This window comes from Crotalus tigris, unplaced genomic scaffold (assembly GCF_016545835.1).
Source record: "Crotalus tigris isolate CLP2741 ecotype Arizona unplaced genomic scaffold, ASM1654583v1 scf7180000024472.5447098, whole genome shotgun sequence".
In the NCBI taxonomy this organism is placed as follows: domain Eukaryota; kingdom Metazoa; phylum Chordata; class Lepidosauria; order Squamata; family Viperidae; genus Crotalus; species Crotalus tigris.
In genome coordinates, this window is record NW_024100643.1 from 3,478,330 (window position 1) to 3,503,281 (window position 24,952).

A 24,952-nucleotide genomic window follows, 5' to 3' on the forward strand; every position below is an offset into this window, starting at 1 on the left:
TTGCCAAACCTCTGAATTTTGATCACACGCCCATGGAACGCTACAACAATCCTAAGTGTGAAAATTGGTCGTGAATCAATTTTAGTGCTATTGTAACTTTGAATGGTCACTAAACAAACTGTTGTAAGTTGAGGATTACCTGTATTGGGTCCTTACTCTTAGATGGAGCCACTAAAAGAAAGTACAATGTGTACTTACATGTGTATATTCTCATATTTGTGCAATAGACAGCAGGTATGAGAAAACTGAAGAATATCCAAAAGAGGGACCAGGATCCAGATCATGGGGGACAGAGCCAAAGAGTGAAGACTTGCTATGAACTACCAGCAATTTTCCAAATATAAATAAATCAATAGTGGACTTTCTGAATTTGCATGAAATACGTATTGTAAATAATATGGAAAGAGTTGATCTTTCAGGGACTGTTGTAAGAAAAGTCAGTAAAACAAGCATCGGTCTAAAAATACATGGTTTCCTCTCTTAACAATTCTGCCAATTTTGCCCTCCCAACATTTTCTCAGTTCATTATCGTAACTTTTCTACTCACTGAGTAGATTTTCAAAATCTCAAGAAGGAAGCTAGTTGTAGTTCAGAGATGGATAAGTGGCACCTTTTTTTGGCACTTTTTACAATAAATCTCCAGATATCAGCAGGATATTTGTCTTGGTGAGCAAAAGGGGTGGGATCAGCATTGTCACTGAAGCCAAATCAAGTATAAAATAGTTTCCAGCCAGACTGTTCGAAACTTCTCTGCTGAAACAGTGTCTGCTGTAAGAAGGAAGTGGTGAATCCAGCACAATTAAGTGGCGACATGTCTGAGTTTCAGCAGCTGATGCAGGACTCCATACCATCTGCAAGAGATGTTCTACAACATAACTATAGCAACCTCCTTAAAGTGGCAGATTATTGTGACAGCAACTATGAGCAGGTGAGTTTTAGTGGGAGAAAAGTCAAGGACAGTCTAGCTTGAGCTAACACAGAGAGAAACAGTGGAGTACCCTTGCTTCAGCAATGCATACTGGCTCTCAGTATATATGTGCAGCTCCCAGGGGAAGGTAGCACCTGTATTAACTATAACATGCTGAAGAATATTTTGAATCTGTATGGGAACTGGTCAATGCAGAGTTGAGACTTTCAATACTCTCTACTGTTAATATAAATTGAGGAGCCTGTTGGTAATAAAGGAGGAATTGAAAACACCTAAAGCAAGAGTGAGAAAATTGTATTTTTACTGCCTTCTTTCTGAAAATTACAATTCAAAGTTGCACTGCCAAATTTGGTGACAAATCACAAATTTCAGCAATGCAACATTTTAATTTTTTAAAAAATAAAAAAATAAAGATTGAGATGGGTGTATTTATGTATTTATTTTGCTTTTTTCCTGCCCTATCCCAAAACTAGATAAAAATTTTGGTATTGCCCCTTTTGGCAATATCACTGTATTATTGCCATATCTATCACAATTAAAAGATTTTTATTCTAGTCTGCTCCAGGCTAACGGATGCCAAGTTGGAGAAAGATGTTATAGATAACATTGAAATAGTTTCCTCAAAGATCTGGCCTGATAGAAAGGAATTTCCTGTAGACTATAAATCCATAAAACAGAACTGAGCCTAAATGGTGTTTTGACATTCTCTACCTGATTGTAGCCAAAGAAATTGTATATAGAGAGAGGGAAAGAAATTTCCCAAGCATTTCTCAAGAACAAAACTCTTTCTCTTAGCAGTAATAGTAACAATGATACTGCAAGTTTCCATGGGAGCAGTTGTCTCCTGATGTCTTCCCTTCACATTTAATTGAAACATGGGAAGTCAGGAGGCCTGCAAACTGATGGAGAGATGATGATACAAAGAAAGACATGCCCTGGCCATGATATGTAACTAATGTTGTGAGGGTGATCTGGCTGAAACATCTGTCACCACATTGATCGCCAGGGGTATCTCTTTCCTTTCTCACCACTCCATGTGTGTCCTTCCTAAAGCTGAACACTCAGTAGAAGAAGGCAACAACCCAGATAGGAGTGTACTGTTCTTTGATCAACTGTATATAGTACAATACTATATTTGTTAGAGTATATGTGAGATCATACTGTACTTTACTGCATCTACGGTTAGTCACAATGATGCCACTGTCATGACACAGTGCAATATTTTGGCATCAATATTGTGTCAAGATGCATAACACAAACCTTTCGTATCCCCTTGCAATATTAAAGATAAGTTATGAAAAGGAAGGAGTCAGCATCATTCATCACTCCCCCTCTACTTGACCCCTCTGTGGAGACTGGACATGTTGTGGATCCAGAACATCATGCAAATCCCTAAAAGTTCTTATTTGTAATAATGCAAATAACATAGAAAACATATACAGCATGTCATATGAACATAGGAATTGTATTTTATTAAGTCAGGTTAGAATTTAGAGTTTGTTTGAGCCAGCTACTCTATTGTAGTGGTTGGAAATAACTGCTCTTCTTAGATTAGGAGTACTATCACAGAGAATAGGACAAAAACTTACTATTTTTCCAGGCAATATGATAATTTAACATATTTGGTAGACAGGAGAATACACGTTGATTGAAGACTGGGAGTCATTAAATAATAAATGGTATTACACCAATGAGAACACTTTCTAATGATGATTATGGTTTAAAGCCTCCCCCAGCTTTGTGACTTCCAAATGGACTACAACTGTCATCATTTCTATCCAACATAACGGATCAGATCTGCAGCCTGGGGCTATAGGAACCCTACTCCAGCTCCTCTAAGAACACTGGGCTGAGGTATGTTGGAGACATAACTTTTCCTGGCTTAATATAAATTAAAACCTGGATCATCCAGCTAAAGTTATGCCCTCCCTTCCTGAATACCTGCCCTATGAGGAGTAATCAGCAGGAATTCAGTTTTATGTCCTTCTATTGTTCTGATTGTCTTTCATCCTCTTTATGGTCTTTTCTAACTTATAGGCACAAGACAAACGAAAAGCCCTAAAGGAAACCATGGCTTTCACAGTTCAGTCATTAGCCAGTGTGACCTATCAAATCAATAGCCTAGCTAGAAACATCCTCAAAATATTTGACTTGCAGACCACCCATCTCCAACAAGTGGAAGCCAACGTTTGTTCCATTGAACAGGTGAGCAAGAATCCTGCTTCAGCAGACACTATGAAGACACCATGTGGAAGATATTGGGGTTAGATTTTTTTTTTTTTTTGAAATTCTGAACATTTTTCCTGTTGTTTACTTCTATGGTTGGCATGAGAAGTCTTGTATGCATCTATTGATTCCTCCTTCAACCTCTTCCTATATTGTTAGCTTAGTAAAATCCAAGCTTGCAGCTTTCAAGGTAAACCGCCAATCTCTCTTTTTGTAAGTATCTTTGGTGGCATTATTGAGAAATACCACAGCTGGAGGCTTTGACAAGCTGTTCAGTATCTCAGTTCAGTATCTTCCAAATTCAGTCTGGTACTTAGACTGGTATTTTCAGAGTTCTCATTTTTTCCCATCCATTGTTGTTGTTGTTAATTGCGAAGTCGTGTCTGACCCATCGCGACCCCATGGACAATGTTCCTCCAGGTCTTCCTGTCCTCTACCATCTTCTAGAGTCCATTTAAGCTCACTTTTACTGCTTCAGTGACTCCATCCAGCCACCTCATTCTCTGTCGTCCCTTTCTTCTATTGCCCTCAATCTTTCCTAGCATTAGGCTCTTCTCCAGTGAATCCTTCCTTCTCATTAGGTGGCCAAAGTACTTGAGTTTCAACGTCAGGATCTGGCCTTCTAAAGAGCAGTCAGTGTTGATCTCCTCTAGGACTGACCGATTTGATCACCTTGCAGTCCAGGGGACTCACAGCAGTCTTCTCCAGCACCATAGTTTAAAGGCCTCAATTCTTTGGCGCTCAGCCTTCCCATCCATATAACTGCCTAATACGCTTGCCAAAATAGCAAGCAAAAGTTATCTTAGCGAAGCAACCAAGTCAAATCCTTACATATTACACATGGGTATTGTAAATATTTATAGTAAACATGAATGTCCAATGGGTCAAGTCACATTTAATGTAAATGAGAGGCAATTGTAAGATTAATATGTTTTCTGTACCTCCTGGGCAAGTTTTTTTGTGATTGGCCTTGTGATATTTGTTTGCATCCCATTTAATTGTATGGCTATTTCCCCAACATATGTGGTTTGTTTCCTATTGTTGGATTGTTTTCTGAGATGGGAAGTTGGTGAATATATGGAGAAGCTGCATTGTCTCCTTTTTTCAGGGAATTTCCTTGTCCTCTGAATCACTGTTAAGCTCACAAAGCAGACCCATCCCTGTATTCTGAACTTTTTCAAACCAATGGATTCCCTTCTCTCCACTTCTTACTGAAAGTATGTGAAGATGTATGCCTGTCCCCAGCAGATATCGGATCCCTCTTCCTGTTACTGGAGTGAGACTGGGGACCTGCTTGATGGTTTTCCTGTTTCCTAAGAGTAAGAACAAAAACAAAATAAAATAGAACACATGTGATCAGGAAGCATAAATGGAATGGATTAATCATCTGTACTATTTCACTTGCTTTATATTTCCAAAACATCTATACTTTTATATAACCAAGGGAGGTGTGTGCATTATGTGTGTATATGTGTGTGTGTGCGTGCGCGTGCATGCATGTTTGTCGGGAAAAAATAACTTTAATGGTCAAGCTGCAGTTAGAGTTTGTTGAAGTTGGATCTCAGAATTTGTTTTGCAACAATTGTGCAGAAATAGATATGATTTTCTTTTGCCTGCAGGTCTCTCTTGGACAAAAAGAAAAAAAAAACCCTGATTTTAATTAAATTTCTATTTAATCTATTTCAATTTTAGATTGTTTCTTCTAGATTATCATGCTCATAATCTGAGAATTGTGCATTTAGGTGATAATCTGGCAGCTGCAAATATTTTCTTTCAGTTCAGCAGAAATGTTGAAAAAAATCAAAAAAATCAAGGTTGAGGTTCAACCTAGCCTGGGATGCTTTCCTTGCTTTAGGATAGTGTTTCTCAACCTTGACAATTTTAAGGCATGTGGACTTCAACTCCCAGAATTCCACAGCCAGAATTCCACAGCCAGCATTGGTTGAAGTCCACATGCCTTAAAATTGTCAAGGTTGAGAAACACTGCAGTTTAGGAAGCTTCACTTCCTAATTTATATGGTGTTTCAAAAAGAACTAGACAGAATACTCTTATTTGTGCTGGCCAAATAATATGGTGTGTAATGATAAACAATTTAGGTGTTTTTTTTCTGCCAGAGAGGAGTGAAGCAGGTGGTAGGAGAGGAACTATGAACCAGTGATCTCTGGTTCAAATCAGTTTAAACAGCAGAAGAAGGAAGTTTCTTTCTACCAAATGAGATCTGGTCTATTCTTCTCAGTATTGTTTGCATTGGCCATCAACAAGTAGCTGAGTTCACATATTGCACCGAACCACATTTTGCATAAAGCCTCAAGTCTGCTTAACCAAACAAATGGTATAATTAGTCTTGCAAAGTGAGAATATGCTCAAGACCCTATCTAGAGAGCTCCTTTTTCTGCCTTCCTCAGAAATATCAGCCCCTAGGATGTTCTCACTGCACAGTGACTGCTTCTTAATTTCCTTGGTTTGCAGTTTGATGCAATCTCATTATTATTTTGCCTCAAATCATGAAATGATGGCCAGATTTCAGTTCTAGGTGCTGTAATCCTATTTTCTCATTTAAATGTTTTACAGCAATAACTCACATCCAGGATCCCAAACGATGATAAATGTACATTCTTACTTAGGAACTTAAGGAATGTTTTGCTGGATGAAAAACAGGTCAACATTCCTTCTGGTATAGCCTATTTTATAAGCCCCAGGACTGTAGGTCCTATCAGGGTTGGACAGCACTGAGATAGCCAACCTTTGCCTCTCCTAAGTATTGAGTATTGAGTGGAGATCTCAGTAACACTCAATTGATGAAAGAAGGGAAATAATTAAATTCAGGGCAAATAATTATATGAACTACATTGTATCAATGTTAATGTAAATTAAATCAAATATAATCTTTGTGCTGGCTCTGCATACTTTATTTGTTTGACTTGCTCCCCAAAGCTAAGTGCAGTTTTGCCCTGAAAATGAATGAGCATTCATCAGATTATTAATGGATCTCTATCTTTTTGAGTCATTTCCAACATGCAGTTTTCTTGACAATATTTCCAAAGGGGTTTGCATTGCTTCCTTCCAAGGGCTGAGAAAGAGTGACTGGCTCAAGGTTACCCAGTTTGTGTCCAAGTTGGGACTAAAACTCCTATTACACCAAACTGGTTCTCAATATTGCTTATAATTTGTAATATTATTAGATTAATAACACAAATTAGACTAGTAATATTATTAGACTAATAATTGAGCTTTAAACAAAACAGTGGACCCTCCACCATGCAGTCATGTCTTCTCAAAACTAATACTTTCTAAATGTGATGAGACACAATCTCCAGAGTTCCCAGACAGACTGTACTTCTGAGAGATGTAGCTGTGTTGCTAGAATTGATCAGGATGGAAAGGCTGACTTAACAGTAGAAAAGGAATAGGGAATGGGAGGGAAACAATCAAATTCAAGAATCTATTCCCTGGTTGCTGCTCTTGAAATAATCTTACTTTGCTCATAGAATTTCACAGTAAATTGAACAAGGTCATCCTCCAATTGTAACTTTTCCACCATAGACTCTGCCCTTTTTTCTCCCGTAAAAAAAAATAGTATTTGAGAATGAAATGATGGGATAGCTGACATGTTGGTGTTTACTGTCTACTCCAAAGTTGTGAAAAGACAGCTATGGAGCACTGTGGACTCTGTTGAGGTTGGGAAGCTGAATTTTATTGTGCTGTAGAATTTTTGCAAATCTTTGGGTTCTCCCCAGACAATCCATACTGCATACTTCTCCATCCACACTTAACAAATGTGTTCACTATTTAGGAGAAGTAATAGTTCTGGAAGAGATAGCACCAGTATAGTACTGAATCCCAGCTGATCTAGCGATGTGGGCTTCATTCTTTCTATTACATTCCAGCTAGTTCTGTTAATTAGTGCTGCATATTAACTCTCTTGGGAAATCACCTGCAAATGGTTCCTGTTCCAGCTTCCCATTATGTCCTGCTAGACAAATCTTTCCTTTCTCATGATATCTTTCTGTTGCAGGTGATAGAAATGCATAAGGAGAAAGTGTCCCGCCGTGAAATTGGGATGCTTACTGTTTCCAAGACATTTCCTCCCTATCAGAAAATCATCTATCCAAAGAAGCTTGAGTCTTTACAGCCCTATTACAGGAAACCACTGGACTTTAGCACTCTGGATGACATTGGCCATGGGATTAAGGTAAGAAAGGGACACTCTCCAATTAAAAAATGAGATGCTTTAGTCCTCCCCTTTGTTAAGAAAGACAATTTTCCCAGATTTGGGACATCCCTATTGACCCTAACAAGTGCAACCAATGCAAAGGATTGTGGGAATAGTAGTCAAAAATTTTTGAAAGTTGCACTCATAGCCTAGCTGCTAAGACATGAAAAATCGTAACTGATAGAAGAACAGAGATATTGCATCTGTAAAGTAATAACATCAAAGACACCTGGAGATCTCTACTGAAGAAGGCACTAATTCCACAGATGTCAGTAATTTGTTTCTTCTTTTTTTACCATGATAATGTTTTTAATGTGAATTCTTTTCATTTGTGCTTTTTTAGTCCCCCATGTTGACGGGAGAATTCTGGGAGTTGAAGTCCACACATTTTAAAGTTTCCAAGTTTGAAAAAACATGCTCTTAGATGGATGGTGACCCCCAGTCTTTCCTTGTAGTCTTTCCTCCTAATTTTTGTATCTCATTGGGAGGACTCCCATCCTGACACATTTTTCTACAGTTCTTTTTACATATTCACTTGAAGGACACTCTGTCCTCCCCCTAAGGCTACACTAATCAATGCTAAGCTCAGTTTGCTTTGTAGAACTTGTATGGACTGTATTATAGAAAAATATTGGTTTCTGTCAAGTTTCTTTTCTGAATCCTTTAAATAGGAAGAAGACTAGGCCTAGACCATGAAAAAGCAAACTGCTTCTCATACTCCCCAAGCTGCAATAGACAGATCTGCTTTCTCCAATTTAGTGTGATTTCCTCTCAGAGGAAACTGTGGAGAGACTATATATGTGGCCATCAACAAATATGTGGTTTTCAGAGCATTAAAGAAATTTGGCAGTTCTACACAGAAGAGGACTTGGAGTATATATGCCTGATTTAGTATCAGATCTGCTGACTATCAGGAGAAATAAGGCATGTAACTAGGTCTTTTTATTAATAAATTTGGGTGTACTGACCCATGTGGTGTAGCTTTGCACTTGGAAAGAAGAAGATTCTTGCCCCACCCAAGAATTTACATAGACATAGGAACTCAATATGAGACAGTGTGTCTCCAAGCACTTCCTCTGTGGAAAAATGTATGTGCTACTAAGTCATTACTCTCTTCCTCCTTCAATACAAAAGAAAAAAAAAAACCTCAGGCATAATAAGAAAAAGCATAAAAATTTAAAACAAGATTAGGCAACTTATTGAGACACTTAGTACAAGAAGAGTTTGAATCCATACTTTTGGATGCTGGTACAAAATGGCTACTATTGGGAGACATCCCATTTCCAAAATGGCTGCCCTTATGAGCAATTTAAAAACACCCATTGATGACGTTATCCCTCACCAATTCCCCTATCAAAGATTTTATACCACTCAGTTTGTCTTTTACTTTGACAGATGGACAAACACATAATTGTAGCCAGACATCAGTTTATTTTTGAAGAAGGCCTTTGGAGCTCCTATGAAGCCCAAAAGCATTTTTGGAAGATAAAATGTTAGGTTTCTATAAAATGAAATCATGAGAAAAATTTTTAATAGGCATCCAGGAGCATACCTCCACGTGCATTGGTTTTCATAGGCACCTCTTCCATCAAAAAGTAAAAACACTACTTGTACTAGATTCATTCTCCTTTGTAGAGAGTGATTGACTCCTCAGGAAGCCATTCCTCTCTAGACACTTTTGCAGAATTTTCCATATGTAAAAAAAATTGAGAGGATTTATTCTCTCTTTCTCTCTCCTTCTCCCTCTCCCTCTCTCTCTCTCTCCATCAATTATCTATTATCTACCATCTCTATCTCTCTCTCTCTCTCTGTCCCTTCCTCTTTCTTTTTCTCTTTCTCTCTCCTATTAAATTTCTATATTGCCTATCAAATATGTGTGACTTGGGGCAGAATATTATTATTATTATTAGTAATAATAATAGTGCTTATGGGATTTGTTGATCTTGAAAAGGAAGACGTTTTTAAAATGTTTTATCATCATAACAATTTGCTATAGTGTTGTGTCCTGAGCCTGCGAAGGCAGGCTCGGGACGTTGCAACGGTCCTGGGCAGCTGCAAGCTGCCCGGGACCAGACTGGTTGGCGCGAGGCACTCAGCGCACCAAAATGTATCTTTTTGGCCCGGGGAACGTCCTTAAGAGAGGCCGAGAGATCTGTGCTGCCTTGAGTTGTAACGGGGCTACTGAAGACCAATAAAGCATTCCTGAAACAACAAGAATGTCTCGCGCCGTCATTGCCATTAACCAAGGACTCAACACTGGCGACGAAGGTGGGATTGCCTTTCAATTATGCAGACAATTGTAAGCTTACCCTGGAGTCCAGCACAGCGAGGAAACGGCGTTAAATTCCGCAACTGCCTGCCAATACAGCTTCGTTGGAGGTAAGCTGGCTGATAGACCCTTCCTGCTTTACTAAAGATGGCAAAGATTGGAAAAATTGCAGAGTTTGATATTACACATCCCAAAAAATGGGAATCTTACATGGCCCAAGCAGAAAATTATTTCAGAGTTAATCAAGTAAGAGAAGATGGCTTAAAGGCCGCTACCCTACTCTGTGTTTGTGGTCAAGATGCATTTGAAATTGCTGAAAACTTAGTAGCCCCTGCACCTCTTGAATCTGTTACCTACACAGATCTTAAGAATTTACTGAAAGAGCATTTTCAACCCAAGTTGTCTGTTATTGCTTGGAGACATACTTTTGAACAGCGGGACCAACGGGCTGGTGAATCAGCTAAAGAGTACATTGCTGCATTAAGAAGGGCAGCTAAGCATTATGAATTTAAAGATTTAGAGGAAAGACTGAGAGACAGATTTGTATGTGGACTGAGAAACAGAGATGTACAACAAAGACTTTTTGCCAAAGAGGACATATCATTCCAAGATGCCTTGAGAGAAGTTACTGCAGAAGAGGCAGCAAGTGGGGCAATCAAGAATATGAGGCCTATCAAAAGCTCTCCAGAAGCTGTTTCTGTGCACCACGAGGGAGTTCAAGGAAGCTCAGAAGAGGAGCCTGATGAAGAAATAGATCATCTCTACCCAACCAAAGAAGGAAAGCAGAGGGAAGGCAAAGAAAAGTCTTCAACTGTACCCAAGTGCTTCGGGTGTGGAGGTCGCCACAAGAGGACCGACTGCAAGTTCCGTTCTGCAATCTGTAGAGCATGTGGGAGCAAGACCACATAGCAGCTGTATGTCTGGGCCGACAGAAGGTACAACCCCGAGAAGAATTGCGCCTGAAAGGTACCAGGGTCCCCAGCCAAAACAGGGTGGGTTTCTGTGCTTCACGAAGAAGCATTTATAGGACAGGCACACACAGACCACTAAAAAAAAAATTGTCACTTAGGGTGAAGTTGCAAGGAGTTCCATTGGTCATGGAGCTAGACACTGGGTCTGCACTTTCAATCATTTCTATTCACACATTCAGAAAGATTTGTTCTGGTAGTGGTTTTCAGACCAAGCTTAGGCCTTCTAACATTGTACTCACAGATTTTCAAAACTCTAAAGTGTGTGTTAAGGGGGAGGCCACCCTTAACGTACAGTATAAGGATTTTGAAGGTCCTTTAGATGTATTGATAGTGGGGGGGGAGCATACGAGTCTCATAGGACTCGATTGGTTTGAGGCTCTGGGAATACAAGTTACAGGACTCAATAGTTTGCAAACAGTAGACTTACGGAAGTCTGCAAGGAATTTGCAGATGTTTTCAGCCCATAGCTGGGCACATACAAGGGACCCCCAGTGTCCTTGAAGTTAGACCCCACTGTCATGCCTACCAGAGTAAAGGCAAGAAGGGTACCCTTTGCTTTAAAAGGGAAGATTGATGCTGAATTGGACAAATTAATTCAGCAAGGAATCTTAGAACCTGTTGACTCCAGTCCATGGGAAACTCCCATAGTCACGCCTCTTAAGGCTAATGGAGATATTCGCATCTGTGCAGATTACAAATGTACTCTCAACAAGGCATTACAACAACATGCCTATCCTGTGCCTGTTGTCAGCCATATTCTGGCCTCCCTCAAAGCGGGGCGCGTTTTTGCAAAGCTTGATTTAGCACAAGCATACCAACAGTTGCCTGTTGATGATGATGCTGCTGTGGCATAAACCATTGTAACTCATAGGGGAGCATTCAAGGTCAAGAGACTACAATTTGGAGTAAACGTGGCTCCTGGAATCTTCCAAAGTGTAATGGAAAATACCTTGAGAGGTATACCTGGGGTTTGCCCCTATTTTGATGATGTCTTAATTGCTGGAGACTCCACCCAAAACCTAGCTGAGAGATTGAGGGCTGTTCTGCTGAGATTCTGGAAAACAGGCCTCAAGCTAAAAAAGGACAAATGTAAAATTGGGGTGCTTTCTACAGATTTTCTGGGGTTCAAAATTGATGCCAATGGGATTCATCCTGCTGAGTCCAAATTAAGAGCCATCACGCAAGCTCCTAGACCTAAGTCCAAAGCTGAACTGCAAGCTTTTCTGGGACTTTTGAATTTATACAATTCATTCATTCCTAACAAGGCTAATGTAGCTGAACCACTTCATAGATTTCTGGATAAACAGGCAGTGTGGGAATGGTCACAAGCACATGAAGCTAGTTTCAATAAGGTTAAGGCCTTGCTAACATCCAACAGTGTGCTTGCACATTTTAATGAAACTCTTCCTGTGTGCATCGCTTGTGATGCTTCCCCTTATGGAGTAGGAGCTGTACTCAGCCATCTTAGACCTGATGGAACTCAGGTTCCTGTTGCTTATTACTCCAGAACCTTGTCCTCTGCTGAGAGGAACTATGCCCAGATTGACAGGGAAGCCTTAGCTGTTGTTGCTGGAATTAAAAAGTTCCATGATTTCTTATATGGCAGACATTTCACGGTCTACACTGACCATAAGCCTCTATTGGGGTTGTTCACAACTAACAAACAGACCCCTCATATCATATCCCCCAGAATGCTCAGATGGTCGATATTCCTGTCAGCATATGACTTTTCCTTAATTCACAAACCTGGCAAAGAAATGGGCCATGCTGATGGCCTCAGTAGATTACCCTTACAGGTTGTTGAGGCTGCCCACGCTCCGGCAATCAACATCCTTTCACTGCCTGAGTCACCTCTCAATGCCAGGGATGTGGCTGCTGAATCAGCCACAGATCTCACACTCTCTCGTGTCTTATCCTGGGTTTTGTCCGGATGGCCGGAGAGTTGTCCAGGTACTGAATTTCAGAGTTTCTGGCTAAAAAGGAACGAGTTGTCCACTTTCCAGGGTTGCTTGCTGTGGGGTAGCAGAGTTGTCATTCCTACCTCAATGAAGTCTAGAGTCTTAGGGTCCCTTCACGAGGGTCATCCTGGCATTGTTCAAATGAAGGCGCTTGCGCGCAGCCACTTGTGGTGGCCCGGGTTAGATAAGGAAATTGAGGCTAAGGTGCATGCTTGCCACCTTTGTCAACGTTCATGCCCAGAAATGCCTCAGGCTCCCGTACATAGGTGGGAAGAAACACAGTCTCCATGGTCTAGGGTGCACATTGACTACGCTGGGCCCTTTCAGGGTCAATTCTTCTTGGTCCTGGTTGATAGCTATTCAAAATGGCTTGAGGTTGTACCTATCTCGTCCACCACCACTGCAAAGACTATCCAAGTACTGCGGGGAATTTTTGCTGCACATGGGCTCCCGGATGTTTTGGTGTCTGACAATGGCCCGCAATTTACTTCTTCCGAATTCCAAGCTTTCTTACAGGCCAACATGATTCGTCATGCCACTTCTGCACCTTTCCACCCTTCCACCAACAGGATGGCTGAACGGATGGTCCGCATCACCAAGGATGCTTTAAAGAGACTGACCTATGGGGACTGGCATCACAGGTTGGCTGACTTCCTCCTTGCTTACCGCACTACACCGTCCACTTCTACCGGGAGGAGCCCAGTTGAACTTCGTTGGGGGTGCAAACTGATTACTAAACTTGACCGGTTGCACCCGGACAGACTGCCGCCTAGGGGTACACAACCCAGGGCACCGCGGCAATTGCAAGTGGGTGCCCCAGTATGGACCCGTAACTACGGGCCAGGCCATTTATGGGTTCCTGCCACTGTTTGCAAGGTTATAGGCCCTTTGTCTTATGAGGTCTCCTTGGAAGACGGTCGTATTCTACGACGGCATATTGACCAGCTGTGTACAAGGCTGGACGCAACTGCAGAGACTCCTGGTTCTTTTCTGGGGGGGGGACCCCTTCAGGCAAAGGGAAGGGTGTTGGCAGAATTCAGAATCTCACAGTGAGGCCACAGATGGCCTATTGCAAGATTCCGCGAGTGTTCCAAACAGGAATTCAAGGGAACCAGTTAGCGCACAGGCTACAGTGCAGACTCCAGCCAGGGAGTCACCCCGGGGGCATAATCATTACACACTTACATCTTTCAGCACTCCAGTCAGGGAGAATAACCGGGAGCATCCTAATAACTCAAACATTGCAAGAGAGCTGGCACACAATCAATACAATTGGCCCAACATAGCCACAGTTCCCAGAGAAGGACACTGCCACAGGGAAGTGGGAGAAGGGCCAATTTTAGACATTGAACCCTCTGGTACAACGGAGGGAGCAACTGAGTTTTGGGACAATGCTGAATTAACAGACAGTCCTCCTATGGAACGGGGAGTGGAGGAAGCCAGCCTCACGTTAGGTCCGGTGTGGGCTTGAGAGGCCATTCAGAGCTACCCAACAATGGCAGCTTAATAGAAGGGCCAGATCGCCTGCAATTAGGCAGGTCAACCAGGTTAGAGAGAGAGCAAAGTCCTGGCCTGACAAGCCTGGTGGGCAAGCAAGCAGGTCAGGCATCCGGGCACGGTCCACGGGGGCCACCAGGATCTGAGAAGGGGGGTGAACCTATAACCTCCACGGGACAAGATGTACTTGGAAATCATCCAGGCCTACGCAGGTCACAGAGAGATAAGAGGTCTCCCAAATATCTTGAAGATTTTATAACCTTATTGGCCAGGCAGAAACAATAAGAGCGTGTTTCTGTGAAAGCCAGAAAAGGAAACACTGGGAGGAATGCCCAGAACAATAGCTTGGTACCTCGAGCAAAGTGGATTTACCACGCTCGTGTTGAGGTTGCGTTAATTGTTCATGTAGTCTTAGCCGGGGGGGAAGGGGTGTTGTGTCCCGAGCCTGCGAAGGCAGGCTCAGGACGTTGCAATGGTCCTGGGCAGCTGCAAGCTGCCCGGGACCAGACTGGTCGGCGCCAGCCTCGCGCGCATGCGCGAGGCGCTCAGTGCGCCAAAATGTATCTTTTTGGCCCGGGGAACGTCCTTAAGAGAGGCCGAGAGATCTGTGCTGCCTTGAGTTGTAACGGGGCTACTGAAGACCAATAAAGCGTTCCTGAAACAACAAGAATGTCTCGCGCCGTCATTGCCATTAACCGAGGACTCAACATATAGGATTATCAGTAAGTGATGATTTCTTGAAATAAGGAGCAAGGGACAAATTTTAGCCATGAAATTTTAAAGATTATAATTAGCCCCTCATAACCTATTAATCTTCCACATATATTTCTATATATTTCGAATATGTTTTCTCTTTTCTCTCCCCCACAAGTTAGAGTACAGTTCTAAAGTAGGATAATAGGACTCCCAAATATTGTGGCCTGATTAGATATCCAAGTTGCAAACTAAGCTGTTCTTTCTTTCTCCCCATTTTGCAAACTACTTAAAAAAAAAAAGTGTGGTTGTGTTGGTAACTGGGGCCAGGCATTGAGACTGATCTGGAAACCACATGTACCTGAAACCAATGAAACAAAGACATTTCAAATAGACAGGAAGTACTGCACAACTTTTTTCTTCCCACGCTTCTCTCTCATTTCCAAGTAGCATCCTCATCATTTGAAAATCTGCTTCCACTCAAAAGGTTTGTGGCATTTTAGCTAGCCCTGATGATAAGCAATGCTTCAATGCTGCAAGCAGAGCAGCTGGAGAAAAACAAAAAGAAACCCCAATCTATATGGAAAGAAAGCTCCTAACTTAGCAATTGCATGTTACTAAAATGGAAAGGATCATTAAAATAGTTGTAATCATGTCAGTGGCTCAGCAGATAATGCAAACTTTTGTGGGTAGGTAGACTAATGAGTCTTAAAGAAAGGGCAAGGACTCTAACTTAGCATGAAGAAAAGTGTACCTGAGAAAGAGAGAAATCAGAATTTTATCTGCTGTAGTTAAGTTGCAGGCTACATCCCCCATTGCCATATTAATGTAGCTAACCATTGATTGTGTATGTGCATTAACTGGAGCCAATTTCAGAAAAGCAGAGAGCTACATTTTAGCAAACCACTTTATACTTTCAAATAGGACAGAAATATTTATTTTATTTGTGACATTTATAAATAATACCATGCACCAGCAGGCCTGTGCAAATCAGCTCTAATTCAATTTAATTTGGAGACTTGAGATTCAAATAAGATAAGATGCTATTTGAATTTGTAGTTCAAGGTCTGAGAGCAAACCAATTTGACTTACACTATTTTTAGAGATAATATTGATGAGAAGCATATATTTATCCAAATTGCCCATAAATTGCCCATTATCCTCTCATCTCAGTTACTACAGTAAGAGGACCTCTTGCTAACTAGTTTTTAAGGGATATATTCATATAATGTTGCTTTTATCTCATCCTCAGGAAATCTAGAATTATTTTGTGATGTTCTAGTGTAGAAAGGGAATATTCCTTCTTATCCCAGAACAAATCTTGCCACATGGAGTCTCTGAAATATCTTAGTGATGAATCTGGGAATGATATAGCCAATGATTGGTTCTACTCTGCTCCCCTTTATTCAGTCATTAGACACTGCTTCTTTGTGGTCATTGTAACTTGTCTGAGAAAGAAACACCTACCTGCTTTCAAAGGCAATTTTCCTGTGCACCCCCCCTCCCCTGCCATTGATGGTAATTTCAGCCACTTGAGTGATCCGCACCACAAAACAGATTGATGTATCTATGTAAAAATACATTCCTAAAAGAAATATTGTTGTGAAAAAGAGGTCAAGGGGACTCTTTTCCACACCCTAGTAACCTCCTGTCATGAGGACAACACAATTAATGTCACTGCAATTTTCTGCTTAGTCAAAGTTGGAATGAAAGAACATTGAAGTAGCAGTCTGGATGAGCCTTAAGTTGTGCTGAACTAATGCAGAAACTGTTCTACTAAGTAAAATACTTCTGAACATGTTTTAAAAATAAGGCCATTTTAGTTTTCTGGAGTTCAGCTTTGGTTAACATTGAAGTATGATCACCGACTTGCCTTGGCATAGATTTGGTATAGATTTGCCACCTCTGTTCACTGTTTGTGTAGTGCCAAGAGAGGTCACATAGAACAGTGGTTCTCAACTTTTTTAATGCCATGACCCCCAACCAGTTGTAAATCGAGGACTACTCAACCGGTCGTAAGTCGAGGACTACTCAACTGGTGCAGCACCGTTTGCAGAATGGGACTTTTGGCGGCCTCAGCAGGGCAGAGACAGCCTGGACAATTCCTATTGGCTTTTGAAAGCCAATAGAATTAGACTCTATTCAAGAAAGTTTATTCTATTGGCTTTCAAAAGTTAGTTGTGCTACTTCCTTTTATTCTATTGGCTTTCAAAAGCCAATAGAATAAAAGGAAGTAGCACAACTAAGGAAAAGGGGAAAAAAATGGCGGACTGCGTTGTTTGGCGACCCCTGTGAAATGGTCGTTCGACCCCAAATGGAGTCCCGACCCACAGGTTGAGAACCACTGACGTAGAAGGATAGCCAGCTTGGCCACTCCTACGAAGGAGCCATCATCGTAGATTTGACCTGGTTGTGTGACTTGCTGTTGACTGCTCTATATTAGCAGAGGCAGCCGGGGCAGGCTGACACAGTGAAAGAAAATGGCACAGAAATAGACAGCCAAGGAGAAAAAGGCTGGCACACAAAAATTGGTATTCGTAGATTTGACACTTCCTGGTTTTAAAAACAAATAACATTTAGGCCAATACCTTTAAGTCCTAGCTTGATACCTATCCTCTCATTGTTGAGTTGTATATACTTGGGTCATATAAATGTCTATACTGAACAATCAGTTTTGAGACAATATTGTAAGTGCTAAGAGTTAAATTTAATGTTGACTTATGTTGTTAAGCAAAAAAAAAAAAAGCAAATGTAAGACTTGAGAGTTAAAAAAAACCAAATGAAACCAAAAGTAATGTTAGCCTTATCACTGCAAAAAAAAAAAAGAAAGAAAGAAAGAAAGAAATCTTAGCACTCAGTTTAATGAGGTGACAAATTGTATTTGCTGCTGGCCATCTGTATCTAAGACTGCTTCACATTGTTCAGCTATCTTTCCCAGCATCCTCCATATATGGAAGTAAACTTGCAAACTTGCATGTTGACTGTAATAACCCCAGAAGCAGTACAAAAGCCATCTATTCTACAATGTGTGTCAAAAGTCTATAACGTGCTCTGAAGCCAGTTGATCTGATTTGTCATTTCAAAGTTACTTAGAATTGCAATTTTTTTCAACAGGGTGATTTGTTCCTAACTGTTTCAAAGCTTTGTAAAACCCTATTTACCAGACATAGGGATGAAGAGAGACAGTGAATGATAATAAATGTTTTGTCCTAGCACTTCTCATTTGAATTATGTAGGTAGTCCTTTGAGTTACATAGGTATTCCTTTGAACTATTGTGCAGTACATTTGTGGACATGGAAATGGCTTTGCAATCCCAATCTGAAAATGCAGAATTTAGCACAACAGAGACACTGGAAGTCCATTGTTATAATAGCTGTGGGTGTTATTCAGTTTTCAATCAGTCTTCAAAGCCAGTGGAAGCTTCATAGCACAAAGCTCTCCAGTGGTTTTTGTCACCAGCCACAGCTTCTAGTTCCCTTGACAATGTCACAGTGATGTAAGGTTTCCTTCACTGTATCTTTGAAGGACTTGCATGGTTGACCTTGCTCCCATGGAGCAAGGTGAATGGTCATTCTGATGATGTGTCCCACTAACTACATCTGGGCTCTGATAATCAGGACTCAATGCTGATAAGACTTTATGTGATTCAGGACCCGCAGATTGGAGACACAGTCTTGCCAACAAATGCCAAAGACAGAGCAGAGAGCAGGCCTGTGAAATTTTTACAATTGCTTGATATGTTATTGGTTTAGAGTCCAGGAATCATGTCCATTTAAGAGGGAAGAGATTATTACCACAGCTCTATAGACTTTCAACTTTGTGGAAATATTGAAGTTGTGTTGATTGAGCACTATAGTTTGCAGCTACCCCAGAGCCTGGCTGGCCTCAAGTCAATTTCTTATATTTGAAGCTATTGGGTGCTTTCTTATATTTGAAGCAGTTGGGTGTCATCAACAGTACGTTTTGGAAAAATGAACACCAGGATATAATAAACCAGACTGTTTAATATAAACAAGTCTCTGGTTAAAAAGAGTCACTAAGCTTTCGTCAGACCAAACTACTGACGTCATCCGAGTTGGAGTAAAGGGAGATCAGGAAGGCAGCTCATATAACCTCCTGCCTCTGCGCTTGGCTCCTTGAGCACGTCATTGGCCCGTTGATTGTATTAATCCGTACTGCACAGAGTTGTTCCACATCAGGCAAACTGTCCTTGGCTCCATTAGTTGTTTTACAATCCTCAAGTGCTCTTTTAAAACGTGTGCAAGCACTTGGAGGGCGGCTGTCAACAGGTCCCTGCGCCCAGTCTCCCTCCCTCTCAGGGCCATTGTTCTCCCCCACCCCCAAGGCTGTTGTCATCTCCCCCATAATTCCTCCGCCCCAATCTTGCAAAAAGCAGCTATTCCGGCATTCCTGCTCTACGTCTTCCCCCTCCCTCCCCCCTCCTTCCAGATAGCCTCTGCCCGTCCATCCCCGGCTTAGGCCGTTTGGCCCATCATCTCCATCCATGGGAGTTGTGGTCACCTCACCTATAGAGCCATCATCCCAGTTATGCAAGAGGCTGTCCCATTGTTTCGGTCTCTGGTTTTTCCCTTTAACCAGGTCATCGTCCTTCTTAGGGATCGTGCCCATCTCATCCATCATTCTACCACCCCAATCCTGCGAAGGAAGAGTTGAGGGTCTTCTCAGCAGACCGTGGTGCTGTCTTTCCCATCCCCTAAGAGTCTGATAAGCCGGCAAAAGATCTATATGCCAGTTGATGGAATTTTCATCAGAGAGCCGGGCTTCCTTGAGTAGGCGGCCACCCTTGGTAGTCTCATGAGCTATAACCTCTGCGTTAGCTAGATCAAATGTGTGGCCAAAGGTCATATGGGCCCACACTTGTGAGTGTTGCTCCTGCCTTCTAATAGCCAGTTCATGTTCATGGACCCTGGTCCTCAGCCTTTTAGTAGTTTCCCCAACATAATTGCTAGCACAGTCCTTGCAATTGATTCTGTAAACTACAAACCCAGGATTGTATTAGCTTGTTTGGCTGCTGCTGCACACTGCTGGCTCATGGTTAAGTGATCGTCCACTCAGACTCCAAGGTCTCTCTCCTGTTTTTCACTCTGTTGGCTTGCTATTCTAAGGAAAGAAATTATGAACAAATCCTTCCCATGCCCTTATCTTGGCATTATATGAGAATTCAAGAAATAGAGGATTTCTTCCTTCCATTAACATAAGAACCTCATCTTAATAGTGCCAAATGCCCCTTGGCTTTTAACACTTCCTTACAGAGGCTCTGCAGCTTTCTAGTTGCTTCCTAGCAGTTCAATAATATCATTCTGTCTAGAAATTCTGAAAATTTAGCATTTGCCACAAAGAAACCTATCACCCAGGTATTGCTGGCTTTAGAATGTCTCTCTTTTTGGAGCAGCAGGGGCACACTACTATGTGAAGTATGGTACTTGGATCCATCTTTTAGTGTTTTTCTGAAATTCAGGATACCTTAGCAAGCTCCTGACCCCCCCCCCCAAAAGAACACAGTTCAAGAGATAAAACAGCCATTGCTTTGGAAGATGTCTATGTACTACACCAACTTGTTCTTGCAGATTTTTATTTTATATTTTTAATCTTCTCTTTTAGGATCAAAACACACAGTTGGCCAAAACAGGGACTCTATCAAGGCGATCAATCAAGTCCTCGGCTGGGATGTCACCTGGAACCCTTGGGTGAGAATGAATCAACTAATAACAGGAGCAAGCAAGGAAATCACCATTGAGTTAAGGCTACTATGGCCATCTATGCTACTTGTGGAGGATAATCATATATTCAATGATATTTTATGGTTGACAATTTATTTTATTTATTAATCAGATTTGTATAGCAGCCCATCTAACCAAAAGCAGTTCTGGCAGTGTACAGCAAGTGGATAAAACAACAAATATAAACATGTTAAAAAAATAAATATTATAAAATCAAATATATAAACTATATAAAGCAGATAAGAATAGCTATTTCAACAATGGAGGTATCTAACCATGTTTTATTATTTTTTTAAAAAAAATAATCACGCCTGATTTAAAGGCAAAGCAATCAAGAGTCTTTGAAGTGAGCAGCCCTGCAGCAGATCCCAGCAACATCTACCAGGAGAGGTTAAGCTCAGCAAGATGAGGCAAGTCCTGCCCCCTTTTGAACATGTCCATCACAAGGGGCAGAACTTGTATCACGCTGCTGCTCCATCCACCACCAAACCAATTTTCAACCCTTGCCTAAAAATACTGTTTGCCAATAAAAATCTTGACAGCCTTCCTTGAGATGGGTAGCCACACTGCTCTCTAATCATTCCTTCCAAATTAGTTCATAAACGAGAACATGTAGAGCTATAATATAAACCAAGTGATGCTTTGTATAAAAAAAATGGGTTGTTTTAGTCAGAAGTAGAATAACATTCTTTAAGATGTTGTTGCTTGTCCAAAATGATAAGCTTAGAATTTCTGATGTTATATTGTCTCTTATCAGACTCTTTCTTAGCAGTTAGAATCTTAGGCGTTGGAATGGGTGGCTATGATATTCTTCTATTATCCAACTCAAAGGACCAGTTATTTGTACATGGAAACATTGGTTGTATATGGAATGACGAGCTCTGACCTGTAAAAATGTATTTGGTAATAAAATGATCTACAGGATATCATCTGAATCTTCACTGTTCATCCTGACAGAGTAATGAATTGATGTGGTTGGCTGTGGGTATTAAATGACTCATCTGTTTCTGTTATATAAAAACCGCTTGGTCAAAATGCAAGAATTTTCATGTCTCTGGTTTCAGGCAGACAAATTTTTGCAAATGAGGACTTTAGGGGAAGAGATGCTTTTTTTTTTTTTTTTGCAAATGAGGACTTTAGAGGAAGAGATGCTTTATAAAATGGCCTCCAAGAGTCACATGGGGTGTGGTGATGATGATGTTAGAAATAAAGAAAAAAAATGCTTTGTGAAGGTGGGGACTGGATGTGTACAATTAGGGTGTTAATATATGAATGTTTAAAGCTTACTTTAAAAATAAAATTTCTCATATTTGAGAAGCAATTCTTAAAGGAAAGTTGTATTGATGCAGGTATGAGAAATCCAGATGTTACTTTTTCCCCCTTTTATTTTAGAATGAGCCAGAAGATTCTGGAAGCAATTCTGCCACCACTCATCCCCGAATGCCAACTCTCATCAGCTTCATCTTTGTCATCCATGAGGTACCTTTAGGAGGCCCTTCCCCCGTCCCTCTTCCCAGCACAGAGTAGATATGTAAAGAATAGCCTTGTGGGAAAAGTAATTACTATTACAAATGATTAAACATAATTGAAAAGCAAGATTTCATGATCCAGGAACTTTAAGACCAATTGTAGCATCAAAGACCTTTTGTTATTTCAGACTAAAATGACAAAGAATTGTTCTAAAGCATGTGATAAGTTTGCATCACATATGACAATTTGTTATCATTTCATTATTTTGGATTTCTTCCCAAATTCCCTATTATGGTGCTAGATAACAGTTATTGCATAGCACTTTAAACTGTACCTTTATTATAATTTAGAGGTGCTCTAGAGAAACTATTACGGTACCTCTTTCTTTATTAAGTATAGAAACATCTATTGACTTTGATCTGTAGACAAGAATATTGTCCTTAAATGCTTCCTTTTATGTAACAAATAGCCTGCAGGAAAAAAACAAAGTATCACCAAGCAAGAATATGACATAATGTGCTAGCTCAGACTGTTTCCTGTATGGTGCTTTTCTTTGTACAGAGATGGACAAAATATGTCTCTCTAGAGTCTAGATGTTGTTGGATTCCAGTTCTCATCTGCTGTGTGGTAGCAAGCCAGTGATGATGGATTACGGGAGCTAATGTTATCCCATTCCAGAATTACAAGTCTATTATTATTTTAACACAAGGGGCATGGTTATTTTCCTTCCTTTTCCACTGCCTTTTCACCAAACCTGTCCTTGTTTAAATGTCATAGTAATCTCCCAGAAGCTTCGAACAGCACAAATATGAAAAGGCCTTCTGGACCAGATCCATCACCACCCCCACCCCCACCCCCGGAAGCAGGTGATTTTCTTCTCCCTTCTCAAACAGATTTTTTGCCATCTCCTATTCAAGCAGAAGATGTTCTTCCTCCGCCTTACCCTGAGCCAGGTAAAAGCTTTTTTTAAGCAATAGGAAAATAAATCAAAGTGTATCAAGTCATTAGTTGGCATATACAATCCATTAATAAATGTCAGCTAGGACCATGGGAACAGTATCCTGTGATCTTGGAAATGGAATGGCTAGCAGATGGTACTGAGTTTATAAATTACACCAAGCCAGAAGTGCTTTGTTTGATTGACTTATGTGACCCAATCAATTAGGTCTTATTGAACAAACCGTGACTTGGTATATAGGCTTAATTACAGAACATCAAGCAGATGAGACAGTTGACTTGATTATTTGTGAAGCAGACACCATATTTGTTTGCAGATCTTGATTTTCCAACTGTTCCTCCACCACCATCCCTGGATATCTCCAACTGTGGTCACCCGAAGCCTCCTTTTCTGCCACCTCCACCACCCCCAGAGAAATTGCCATGGGCCCCAGACACCTATCTGGAGAAAGGTACCTTAGTAAAAATATGACAACTGCTAAAAACTTTTTCAACTCTGCATGATTTTTACCCCCTAACCCTAGACGTTGAAATGCCAAGGCACCAAAAACAATGAATTTGGCTATATTAATGAGTGACATAAGATGTAAAACTACATAAGATTGTATTCCCCCTCATCTTCCATTCTATCTCTTTAGCATTCCTGGCTTATCTTAAGGAAGTAGCTAGTTGATCTTTTATTAGTTCGATTCTTTGACTCTGTTTTTCCTTATCTTATTTTCAGTTGTGACTCTTTACCCTTATGTTCAGAAGAAGGAGGATGAACTCTCATTTACAGAAGGGGTCATTATTTATGTAACACGGAAATACTCAAACGGCTGGTGTGAGGGCGTAACAAGTGATGCAGAGGGATTGTTCCCCAGGAACTACACAGAACCTTTGCACTGAATGAGGCAGAACGGAAGAGGAAAAAAAGACAGGACCCTAACACAAGTTTTATGGAGAACATGGAGTCACCTGGAGTAGTCCACAGTGAGATAGGCAGCAAATCAATTTAACAAGTAAATTCATGCACATCCTGATTTAAGTTGCCAGGAAATCAGTATTTCCCCTGACTAGGCTAAAATCAAGCTAATGAAAGGAAGGTATCAAGAGTACTTTGGACATTTCCATATGTGGGAAGAATCCAGAGAAATAAATATTTTGGAGAATATTAAAAAAGGCAGAATGTATTTCCCCAAAGGATCTTAAAACCAGAAACTTCTTCCTCCCTCCTCCACACAGCTAGAAAACTCAACAGAAACCAGCTTTTAGAAATGCAGATGTAATAATCCATTCAGGAAGGTTAGCATCAGGAAGCTTAGAAGCTGATGAGATTAGGAAGACAAAGATCCCTAGAATCAACAATCCCTCACACTCAAAAAATCCAACACAGGACATAGTCATCAGCCACATACCCTAGGGAAACAGGATATGACCTTTGGGAAATAATAGGATTAACCCACCACCATCAGAATACTAGAAAGGCACACTCAGACTCAGGTCAAAGTTCATGCCACAGGAAACAACTCTAAACACAAAAGGCATAACAACCCACCACTCCCTGCTCCATATGGTCAGCTTTCCCAGAGCCATGCTTCTGTCTGGCTTTGCTCTTCAATAAACTACAACCTTCTTTCTAAAGCAGTCTCCATTTTGTTTATTCCTGCTTGGACTGGACCCTGATGAAGATTTTTTTTTCTACACCTAAATCCATTGCAATGTAAACACAGGATTTATGGTTCCTCTTCCTCTGCAGTGCTTCACAAAACCTAAAATCTTGCCCAGCAGTTAATAAGGAATTCATCAGGGCTAATTTCTATCCGTACAAAAATAGTGGTTTCTTAGACTTCTGAGGTCGGGCTTGCCTATGTTTGATAAATGTGATGAATAAATAAATGAATCCAGCAACAAACTTTCTACTCTTGTGTAGAAAATAAACATGCTGTAAAATATCCTTGAAAGCTTTGTGTGCTTTTCAATATGCCAGCAGGTGGTGCTATTTTGTAGCAACCCCATAGTAAGGACTGACCCTCTATGTCCAACCC

At 40.8% G+C, this 24,952-nt stretch overlaps 1 protein-coding gene across 2 annotated transcripts; it reads left to right on the plus strand.

Moving 5' to 3' along the window:
• The first annotated feature begins 641 nt into the window (after window positions 1–641).
• Window positions 642–24,164, plus strand: ABI3 (ABI family member 3). 2 transcript variants are annotated; one of them, XM_039333166.1, is made up of 8 exons: window positions 642–928; window positions 2,966–3,133; window positions 7,171–7,347; window positions 20,380–20,465; window positions 21,891–21,977; window positions 22,746–22,834; window positions 23,243–23,377; window positions 23,650–24,164. In XM_039333166.1, the coding sequence occupies exons 1-8, from the start codon at window positions 812–814 to the stop codon at window positions 23,811–23,813; spliced, it is 1,023 nt and encodes a 340-aa protein (XP_039189100.1). In that variant the 5' UTR covers window positions 642–811; the 3' UTR covers window positions 23,814–24,164. The 2 variants fall into 2 exon arrangements, with proteins under 2 accessions (XP_039189100.1, XP_039189099.1); XM_039333165.1 differs by having other exon boundaries at window positions 648–928; window positions 22,746–22,921.
• Window positions 24,165–24,952: the final 788 nt, after the last annotated feature.